The 11590-nt window shown below is 31.6% G+C and overlaps 1 protein-coding gene across 7 annotated transcripts; it reads left to right on the forward strand.

Annotated features, from left to right (window-relative positions):
- Positions 1 to 6153: 6153 nt before the first annotated feature.
- Nep2 (Neprilysin 2) lies at positions 6154 to 10652 on the forward strand. Of its 7 annotated transcripts, none has more exons than XM_040718150.2 (9): positions 6164 to 6466; positions 6507 to 6581; positions 7017 to 7488; positions 8103 to 8480; positions 8541 to 8786; positions 8906 to 9478; positions 9545 to 9764; positions 9813 to 9995; positions 10063 to 10652. In XM_040718150.2, the coding sequence occupies exons 2-9, from the start codon at positions 6535 to 6537 to the stop codon at positions 10326 to 10328; spliced, it is 2385 nt and encodes a 794-aa protein (XP_040574084.1). In that variant the 5' UTR covers positions 6164 to 6466; positions 6507 to 6534; the 3' UTR covers positions 10329 to 10652. The 7 variants fall into 7 exon arrangements, with proteins under 7 accessions (XP_040574083.1, XP_040574084.1, XP_071746637.1 ...); XM_071890536.1 differs by having other exon boundaries at positions 6205 to 6466; positions 6519 to 6581; XM_071890535.1 differs by having other exon boundaries at positions 6213 to 6466; positions 6519 to 6664; positions 6968 to 7488.
- The last annotated feature ends 938 nt before the right edge of the window (positions 10653 to 11590 follow it).

An 11590-nucleotide genomic window follows, 5' to 3' on the forward strand; every position in this document is an offset into this window, starting at 1 on the left:
TCAAAAAGTATTACATAAGATTTGGATTTTTATATCAATATAAATCAATCAAAGGCTTTTCATTTAGTTTGTGTCATTTCATACTCAGTCATTGATGCTCAATTTGATAAAATAATTATCAATTCAGTGTATATAATCATTAATAACTATTTTTTAAATAATAATTATTAGTTGGCAACGAGAAAAATACAGAAGCCTACAGACCATATGTGTTTTACAATTATTTCCTTTCCCTTTTAACAGTTGGAGGGAATGTAGCCCCCATTAAGAATTTTTTGCTTTTTACTATAATTTGTTTGGTCAGGATTAAAAAATTTTACGCAAAAATAGGAGTGAAATTTTATTACCTCGGACAAATTATGCAGCAGAGCAAAAAAATTATTATTTGAAACTTTTTTGTGAATAAGTTTAATAGTTTAAATATTAAAATTTTAACTTTTGAAACTAAATTTTTAAATTTTTTTTTCAAAAAGTTTAATTTTTTGTAAATAGCTGTGGATTTTTGAATTTTTTTTTTAAATTTAATATATAAATTTTCATGTTCGAAAATTTAATTTTTCAAATCTCTTTCATTAAAAATTTAATTTTTCAAATTTCTTTCATTAAAAATTTAATTTTTCAAATTTATTTTATTAAAAATTTAATTTTCTGTGATAGCATTAAAAAAAATTTAATTTTAATATTTGAATTTTTTTTTTTTTGCGGACGCCTCTCCAAAATTTATAATAGGGGTCTAGGATTTCTAGACCAAAACCCGTCTCAAGTATACCTGGCTATATCTATATGAAGGACATTTCATTCATATTCCCTTAAAAGTAGCTCTTTATATCCCATTCTCTTCATCCAAAATTACTTTTTATTTATGAGTATTATATGTTGTAGGATTTTTGTCTTTCAATAAGAATTGTATTCTGACCTTGCTCAGCAAATTTTCTCTCTATTTTTTATTATTTTTAAACGACTTAAAGTAAAAGTTTTATCGTTTTCTATGCGTAGATCTTTTTAATTGAAGAACTTAAAAACGTAATGGTAGATATTGTATATTTGAAAAAAATATAACCACTTTTAAGTTGTTTTTTTTTTAAGAAAGAAAAGATGTGAGATACACAATATTATCCAGCATCATTCATTCCCTTTGCATCATCTACCTATATCTTGCATATAAAAATATAAAGAGGATGCGTCAATATAAAAACAATCTTGAACAAAAATCATGAAAAAGAGAAAATCCCAATTCATTTTTTTAATTAATCCGATGAAGATAGGTATTCCAGTCAGTTATAGGTTTTGTATTCAAATTTGTGGATGAGACCAAATAAACTAATGGTACATAGTTTATAAGTCATTTTGATAAAAGTTACTTAGATTGACGACGATATGGCCCCTTTTAAATAAATATCCATAAATTTTGGGTTATTTAATTGTGACAATAAATTTTGGCTACTTTAAGTGCAGGGTTCATAAGAATATTTTGTTGATAGAAATTGACCATAATTATTTGTAAAAGAATACAAATGTAATTCAGACAAAAGGTTAATAGAAATACAAGATTAGACCATCAATCATAAAGTAATCGAGCTTGCTAGAATTTTCAATCTCATGTATTGTACCGATTGCTGGGCAAGATAGGCAGATTTTGACAAAACATGCATCCACTTATAGTATACGACGTCACTATTGCTTGAACTTTCAATGTATCGTACCGACTGCTGGGCAGGAAAAAAAGATTTTGAAAAAACATGCAACCACTCATCTACTATTACGTCAATATTAAAAGCGTGGTGGAAGTCAAACATCAGTCGTACACACGTTATGGTATAATCTTGTATTTGTATTAATCTTGATTAACATTTAATTTTAAGAAAAATCATTTTTGCTTGCTTTTGTATTGACGGGCAACATATAGCTTCATTTTTTATTGGTAATTATTTGTGTTTTTCGGTAGATAACATATATTCTAATACTACAAATGTTTCTAACATTATTTGAATACACGAAGTAGTAACTTATTCCTCCCGAAGAAATTTTGGCTATCACATAGAAATGTATTGCTACGCTGTTAATAAAATATTACTAAGCAATATACAAAAATAACTAAAATACTATGCAGGATTTGAATATTTTGAAATATATAGCGTATAATTTATCCACATTTTTAAAAATGTGGATAAATTTTATGACGAAAATAATCTGGGAGTACTTAAAAGATAAATATCAGTTGGTATGATTGACTTATTTGGCTAAGTACCATATGATATAGGGCCTTTTTTCTGTTTCTTTTTGGAGAAAAGGTTGTGTGATACAATAAAGACGAAACAAAACCGGATAAAGGGTCAAATTCATCTGGCTGTTATCTAATTCTGGATTAATTCCTCCCAACCATGGAATCATTATTCAATTACTCTTCAGAACTGTTCACAGCTTAAGAAGAACTCACTCTAATTCGACCAATCAACGTTGACAATACTGATTAAGGGAAAAGGAGCAGAAACATCAACAGCTGTTAACAAAATACAGAGTATACTTTTGTGTAAGTGGGATTAGGCCGTGATATAGGGACTGGTTGATATACAAGAATAGCCACTAGGGGGCCATCTACCCAATCAAAAATTAATAGAATCCGAAATTTTAAACAGTAAGAGGAAGTCGAGAAAAAATAAAATGACTCTGCAGAATCATTTTCTTGTGATAATAACTTTGGAATGAGGTTTTACTTTTCCCATTTTATAGTATTTTCAGAAATAATTAACGTTTGTAATCCTAGTGAGTTTTGCCTTTAATTTTGGGTATATGGATGTGCAATTTTACCTCAAAAGTTGAAACATCAGTTTGAATTTATAAATACGGATTTTATTCCCGGAGGATAGGAGAGTGCGAGTCTCTTAAACTTGACCACCATTTTAAGTCACTGAGACTCTGAGATGACAATCTGATTGATGGCTTATAAAGGGCTTGAAGGTGGCTTCCTGTGCCAAGGGAGGGTTCTATAGTTCCTCTCTGTTTTTTGTTGTTGTTTTTTTGGTTGGGTTATTCTTAGCAAGTTATTTATATTCTTGAATGTTTGCGGGGCATCAACTTCCCACTTGCATCCAAATAATCTATTTTGGAGGAAAATCTCCGCTCCTACTGCCTGTTCCTAATCAAAGACTGCATCCTTTTCTTTGATTTAACAACATCCGATGATCAGATTCTGGCTTAAACTTAGAGGATATGGTTGGAACAGGATCGGGATTTATATACTTTTTGGCCTTTGGTCATGTTCGTGGAAAAAAAATTCTTGATGTTGAAAACGTAGGATAAATAACAGGGTGACGTCATAGAAAAAGTGATAACTTGCAAAAAAATATTGACTATACATAGTATCTCTTCTAGCTAACTGTTACGTTTTGCTACTTGGTTTAAAGCCTTAGTCCCTATATCTATACACTATATGTATATGTTAAATCTCATGCGCGGAAAACTGCCCTGGAGAAAATTGCCCATGGAAGATTGCCATGGAGGAAAATTTCCTGTATTTTGCTCAAACTTCATGATGAATAATAACACATTATAAATTCGCTTAAAATTATTTATGACAAATGACAAATATCTAAATATATTTGTTCGTTCCATCCTCCAAGGGAGTACCTTCACGTGTGAATAATACTATTGGAATATAGGGAGGGGGGATAAATAACATATGACCTCTTAAAATATGGTGGATTGCAGAATGAATATTGGATAAATTGGCGGTTGTTCTGATAGATCCAGGGGTGGTACCCCCAAGTACCCCGTACAACCCGAGTGCTTGAAAATATTTTTTTTGGTATTAGCGTGGTTCCTTGGATGTATTGAATGAATTTGCAGTAGTTTTCAGCAATCCCACAGTACCCTCGGGCCAATCATAGGGCAGAGGGTATTCATCAATATTTTAAGGGCCCTAAGCTATTAATCCCCAGCCCCTCATTATCTATCCTGTCGATCCATTTCTTAAAAGATTGGGTCAAGATGAGTGGTTACGTGCCTATTTATATATATAAATATATACTTTTAAAGGTAGGGGGGGGGGGGGAGAAAATGAATTACTGCTGTAAAGAAGAGAACCTTCTACAAATTAATAATAGCATTAGTACAGGGAAATTACTGTAATTATATTCATTTTATTACACATTTCTAAAATAATCTATGCCAAAAATAGGCAATAATGCCTACTTCAGAGGGAGAATTTAACAGTACTACGACCTATTAAATAATGATCAAAAAGGAAGAAAGAGTACACACAATAAACCGAATTTCCTTTTCTAATTTTGAAACGTATTTTTTTATTACAAACATGTCAACTCGAGTCATAATTAGAAATTGGTTGTGTGTAAGAGCGTGAGGAGAAGGAAACGTGATACATATTAGATTACAGAATTAAGACGTTATTAATATCAGCTGCCTGTTATAGGATTTTAGGCGGAGAAAATAAATTACTGCTATAGAGAAGACAACTTCTACATTTAAAACAGTATTAGTGCAGATATAATATTATTGTTATTTCTACGTTAATACACGTTTTTATTTTATTATGTATTTGAAAAACAAATTATAGCAAAGATAGACAAGAATTCTTCTTTTAGAGCGAGATGTTAACACAGCCACTACTGATTAAATAATTAACTATAATGAGCACACACTCAACTGTTTTTCCTTTTCTAATCGTTATACTATGTTTTTTCTTTACATATATCCCATCTTTACGCATAATTACGCATATCCTGTGTATAATGGGCATGTTATAAAGAGAAATCGGAAATGAACATGGTAACCCTAACCATTTGAGGAATGTTTTGGAGGCGATGAGCTAGGAGCAGCTGTGAAAAGGGAGGAGGGGATAAATAAATAAACAAAAACATTTGCTAGAATTACTCGGAGGTCGATCTCCAATTCTACTCTGAGTCCAACAAAGACTTACAATTATAACTCTGCTACAAACCCTCAGGGGTAAACTCCCGTAATTTATGAGCACACACGAATGTTAAATCAGGGTTTGAAACAATTGAATCTATTTAGGAAAGGATGTTCACTACTCAAGAACTAAATAATAATGTCAACAGCTAAGGTAAAGAAAATTCATCTTTAAATTACCAATTCAAAAAAAAAAAAAAAAGAAGAAAACGGCCCAGCTAAAAAATTAAAAGAATATACATTATACATCACTACTCATAATTCACAAAGCCATAAACCAAATGCCTAAACGATTACCACATGATCCCTTTTTCATATTCAGTTAACAGCGTTCGATTAATGAGACTTAAAGGCAACATACCGGTTAAAAAATAATTAATTAAAAAACATGAACAAATATGATGACTCATTCAGACACCTTCGACGACATTATTTATCAACTCGCTAACTCGAATAAGAAAAGGACACATTTGAAAAAAAACAACAACAGTGGAGGGTATTTAAATTTCTGTTTATGGTTATTTAGATAATAGTTATTGATTATTATAGAAATTGAATTGATTATCTTATCAATAATGTCCGAGTATTATCATATAAAAATGAAAATCCTATTTAATACCCTTTTAGATTCAGCCGCTTTAAATCCTAGAATCCTACAAGAGTCAACGCATGGAAATTAACTAAACAGATGAAATGAAAATTAAGTCTTTGTTTATTTCAAAAAGCTAGCCCTGGATGGTGTTGTGTCAGTCCTTGTTTATTCAGTCCAGTCCAGTCATAGAACCGGTCTTATCATTTTTTGGGCCGGTTCTTCGGACTGTCAGTACTAGAACTGATTAAAAATAAGAAATAAAGTTGACTGACGTCATCAAGGACCGAACTTTATAAGACTGAACTGGACCAGACAGAGACTGAGCTGGACGGAACTACTGTCTTCAGTCCTAAATAAAGACTGACACAGCACTAGTCGTGGACAGAATAGTTAGTGGATAGAATATATTTTGTAGAATCTTTAAAGCTTTAACTATTTTAAACCTATCAGAAATCTAAGTGATCAAATGACATGGTAACCCTGAGAATTTGAAGAAACTATAATATTTAGGCTTGTAAATATATAATACGGTGATATTATATCATTTTTTTCTTGAAGGAAAAATAGAAGAAGAAAATATAAGAGAGAGAGGGAGAAAGAAAAAAAAAAGATGTCCTTAGACGAACATACGTACTTTTCTTTCCATTACCGGAGGGTGCGCACTATTAACGTAATCACTCTCCGTTACTTTGTCGCTCATTAGAGGGGGATGATATATTTTTCTCTCATACTTCTTCGCCTCTAATCAGTATAACTCTATACAATATACATAGTTAAAGAATCAGTACTGTGAATGGAGTTGTAGCCCTTGAACCACTGTGGAAATCATATATCTATAAAGAAAAATAATAATTTTGTGTTTCTCTATGAAAAAAACTTTGTTTATTTTATTCTAATCATTAATGGTTTTAGAATCCGTTCCTCGTCGCAAAATTGAATCTCAAGGTACATTAATATTACAAAAGGATACTGATAACCTTAGCAGTTCGTTCGGCAGAGCCGTTCATTCCAAGATGGAAATGGAAATTCAACAAGTGCCCTGGTGGAATCGTAGAACAAGGCATCTAGTCCAATTACAGCTCAGAGGATTTTTTGCTTATTTCATACTGGATTTACTTTTACATTTTGATATTTTCCTAATAAGTAGGAATCATTCTCCTTATATTTATTCATAGTTAGGGATGTGAAAATTGTCCAAATCCATGTGAACACACATTAGTATCTTAGCACCTGCAAGAAATTAGTGTTCTTAAAAGTTATTTCTCTCTATTTTTAAAATTCAAACTTATTAGCGAGGAGGTAGCACTATTATATAGTGATCTCTGTCAGCAGACCTGTCAGTCTATCAAAATTGCCAACATATTTGATTACACTCGTGAAGGTTTAGACGATCTTAACATCCCTAAGTACACTGCATAAAAAATAAAATAATAATTACTACTCTAGCCATTCCTTACTCTGAGCTGACATTGGGAACAACCTTTTACTCAATAAGGATGGAGAAGGGATTCTGTATAGCTACAACTAGTTTTGTTATATTGGCTGGACTCCTTGTCGGCACGCTTGTTGGCGTTGTAACCTATGGGATGGATGGAAATGAAGAGATTCGTCCTAGTGCCTTTTCTAATTCAGAGAGAATTATAGACAATTTGCAGACCACAGCCGCTTTTGCAGCTCAGGTTCCCTCTGTGCTCACGCTGGACGTTGAAGATGGAGGTTACTATATATCAAGTAGTAGTAATTATTCTTCTTCTATAAGGAAAAAGGCTTCCATTCAAGACTATTGTATGTCTAAGGGCTGTATTACGACAGCTTCAGAAATTCTTAGAAATATGGATGAATCTGTAGACCCATGTGAGGATTTTTATCGGTTTTCATGTGGAGGATTCATTGACAAAACCATTATACCCGACGACAGGACTAGAATGTCTTCATTTTCAGTTTTATCAGATGAACTTTTAGCTCAAGTAAGTTCAGGGATTACATTTTTATAACAAGGAATTTAAATCCTCTATATAAGTTACTTTTATTCGTTCATGTATTATTTACGGACAACTACTGAAATATTACAATGCACACCTAATCAATACGCAATGTTTAGTATAAATAACTGATATAGTCTTAATATGCTCATATTTTATCTATTGGTAACATCATTCTTTGGATTTCTTTGTCCCCAAGTACATGTTATTTAAGTTTCAAAGACTGGAGGCGTTTAGTTTTTAGAATAATTTAGGTACATGTCATAAACATCATGTTCACTTTAAGAGATAATGAAATTTAAAATGATGTATATAAATTGAGATTGATTATATTGAAGTGTTTAACTCATTAGTTGTAAAGAAATCCTTAACAAAGTAAGACATTTTCTTCAAATTGTGTAATGTTCTTTCGTCAAACATCACGATTATAGATCTATTCTAGTTATTATTTCAAAGGTAATTTACCTTTATAGACTTGGAAACATATGAAATTAGTGTCTAATGAGTATTGTAAAGGATATTTTTAAATAATCTAAAATTAATTCGTTGAAAGTAAATTGATTTATCTAATGCTGGACCTTTTATTGATTGAATTGTAGGTACGATATTTATTGGAGTCTGAGTCTCTAGCAAACGAGCCCAGACCATTCAGAATGGCGAAAGATGTATATAATGCTTGCATGAATAAGGAACAGATTGAAGTATTGGGTCAAGATCCCATCAAAAATATTCTGGATAGACTAGGTGGCTGGCCAGTAATTATTGGTGATTCATGGAACAATGGTGGAAAGCCTTATGTATGGTACAAACAAGTTTATATGTTAAGACGGATAGGATACTCTGTGGATTACTTAGTTGACTTTTCAGTGGCTATTGATTTGAAGAACTCATCCAGACGTATTCTTGACCTCGACCAACCTCGTTTTGTTTTAGATAGAGAATATCTTATCAAGGGATTTAATGATGAAGATGTCCAGGTTGGATTTAAAAAAAACATAATTTAATAATAACACTGTATATTGGTAAAATTTGATTAGGCATATTATGAGTTTATGATGGATGTTGCTAGGTTTTTTGGAGCAAATGAAAACAGAGCAGCGAAGGATATGAAGGAAGTCCTCGAGCTTGAAATGAAATTGGCTAATTTCTCACTTCCAAGGGAGAACAGAAGAAATGCAACAAAACTTTACAATCCAATGACCATCAAGGATCTGACTAAGTTAGATCCCTTCACCCCATGGTTGGATTATATCAACAATATTCTTTCAAAGGAAATTATTCAAGTAATGATTCATTAGTATTTATACGGATTTAGATGATAAATTATCTTAGTTTTGCACTTTATTTTTTACAAAGGAAGAAAAAAAGTATTTTTATGACTTATATATTATTTAATTTGAAGGTAAATGATAAAGAAGTGATAATCGTCAATGTTCCATCCTACATCAAAAATTTCTCTTTGTTAATAAATAATACTTCTGACCGAGTTAAAGCTAATTATTTACTTTGGAGAGTCGTATCCGCGTCTATAAAGTATTTAAATGATGACGCAAAGAAAATTTCACTGCAATTTTCTAAAAAATTAACTGGGAAAACAGAAGAAACTCCTAGGTGGAGAACATGTGTGGATGGAGCAAAGAGGAGTTTGACTAATGCCGTTGGTGCAATGTACATTCGAAAGTATTTCAAGGAAGAATCCAGGAAGTCCGCATGTGAAATGGTAAAAGACATTCGAATAGAATTTGATAAAATTTTAAATCAAATTGACTGGATGGATGCTAAAACTAAGGCTATGGCTAAAAAAAAAGCCAATTCGATCGTTGATCACATTGGCTATCCTCCTGAGTTATTGGACGATAATAAGTTAGAAGAATTATATGATGGATTACAATTAGGAAATTTACATTATCTCGAGAATGCACTTAATATGACGGTTTTTGTTGCAAACTACGCATTTTCATTACTGAGAGAAAAGGTATTTATTTACAAATTAACTAATATCTATCTACATATCACATTTCTTACAAAATCCATGAAACAGGTAAATAAAACGGATTGGGTTCGACACGGAAAACCAGCTATCGTGAATGCTTTTTATAGCCCATTGGAAAACTCTATTCAATTTCCTGCTGGAATTCTTCAGGGTATATTCTTCTCTAGTGATCGACCCCGTTATATGAACTATGGTGCTATTGGCTGGGTAATTGGGCACGAAATTACCCATGGTTTTGATGATCAAGGGCGACAATTTGATTTAGAAGGTATTTTTATTTTCTTTAAAAACATAGATAATATTCCTTTCTTCTTAGGAAATTTGGTGGATTGGTGGCATCCAACCACAAAGGAACAGTATTTGAAGAAGGCTAAATGCATCATTGAACAATATGGCAATTATTTCCTACCTGAGTTAAATATAACCTTAAATGGAATCAATACTCAGGGAGAAAATATTGCTGATAATGGGGGAATCAAAGAGGCCTATCGAGCCTATGGTAGGTCTAATTTTGCCTGAATATTTTAGATATGATATATAATTTATTAATTACTTATCACTTTCAGTGAATTGGGTTGATAGGAATGAGGAGGAGAAACTTTTACCAGGATTGAACTACTCACAAAAACAACTTTTTTGGGTGAGTGCTGCTAATGTATGGTGTGCAAAATTTCGACCCAAAGCTTTGAAGCTTAGGGTTTTGACTGGAGTACATTCTCCAGACATGTTTCGTGTTAGAGGACCTTTTTCTAATATGCCCGAGTTTGCAAGAGATTTTAATTGTCCTAAAGGATCTCACATGAACCCTGCAAAACGCTGTGAAGTTTGGTGAAGTCGTGTTGTTTTTCATGGATCTCATAGTTGTTGTTTTTTTGTTTTTTTCATCTTATTTATTGCTTTGATATTTATACTACAGACATAATATTTATTCATGTTTTTTAGACTAAAGATCTCTTGGTCCTCCTGTTTTTAATCACTCTTATATGTATATATGCTAGGGGATCTCTTTATTATACATAATAACATATCTTCTCTTTCCTTTTTTAAATTTATCTCTACATAAACATTTTTATTAATTTTATTTTGTGTACCTGAGTGTTGTCTCGAATTAATTTGCATATTTTTTTACTCTCATAAAATGAACAATTAACAACTACTTCTTTTATAGATCTTGTTATTCTTCTCAAAAAAAAATATACACCAAAATGTATTGTATACAATATATAAATTATAATACGCATTTCCTTATAATAATGTATATAGAACGCTTTAATCTTGAACAACACAGAAAAATGATATGCAATTTGCTGACATCTCGACCTTTACATCAAATTAAAGTATAGTTCTTTTCTATTTTACTCTTGTCTAGGATATTTTTCAAATATTTTCTGATCATTCTTAATTTTTTGAAAAACAAAAAAAATCTGTTTGTTACAGCGAATAATATAAGAACATTAAAAATCCAGCAATACAAACAATTTTCCTATATTTTCACTTGCTTCGAACATTATAATTTTTGACTTATTTCTATCCAGGGTAAGGGTCTCTGGCTGGGAGGAAAAATACCCTTAAGAGTCAAAACAACTCATCCTCTGAGTGTAAGTATGTATGCAGTAATTTTTTTGTCCAAAATAAACAAAAAAAGGAGCAATTCGTATATAAAAGAATAGTTTTATAAGGAGTAATTACTGTTATATTTTTATCATAATTTATTCATAAATTTTGCTATAATGTATAGACAAATCAAGATTGTGTTGTTTTTTTTCCCCGTTAATTTTTGCCTTTGATCAGTATTGGTAGTTTTAAACATACCTAAAGACCATTTAACGTCCACATTAGTAGTTTGAACAAATTTGAAGTTGGGATGATCATCAAAAATCTTGTTAAATACGATGCATCTCATCATCACCACCCCTTACAGGGAGCGGGGATCAAATTTTCGCCTACTTTAAACCTTGATAACACTATCAAATAAAAAACCGGTTACCAAATAGGAAAGCTATTCTCGTCAGCTGATGATTCGTAGTTGAGTTAGCATCATGCCGTTATCATATGAGGAGATAAAGAGCTATAAGTGGAACGAGGAGCTTTCGA

The sequence above is a fragment of the Lepeophtheirus salmonis genome, chromosome 8, assembly GCF_016086655.4.
Source record: "Lepeophtheirus salmonis chromosome 8, UVic_Lsal_1.4, whole genome shotgun sequence".
Taxonomy (NCBI): domain Eukaryota; kingdom Metazoa; phylum Arthropoda; class Copepoda; order Siphonostomatoida; family Caligidae; genus Lepeophtheirus; species Lepeophtheirus salmonis.

Excerpts from the sequence above, each read along its gene's own strand:
- Nep2 (XM_040718147.2), top strand. The coding sequence starts at position 6,424 with ATGGTTTTAGAATCCGTTCCTCGTCGCAAAATTGAATCTCAAGGTACA. Across the intron at positions 8,481-8,540 it reads TTAATGATGAAGATGTCCAG|GCATATTATGAGTTTATGAT; the intron begins GTTGGATTTAAA and ends AAATTTGATTAG. Across the intron at positions 9,479-9,544 it reads TTTCATTACTGAGAGAAAAG|GTAAATAAAACGGATTGGGT; the intron begins GTATTTATTTAC and ends TCCATGAAACAG.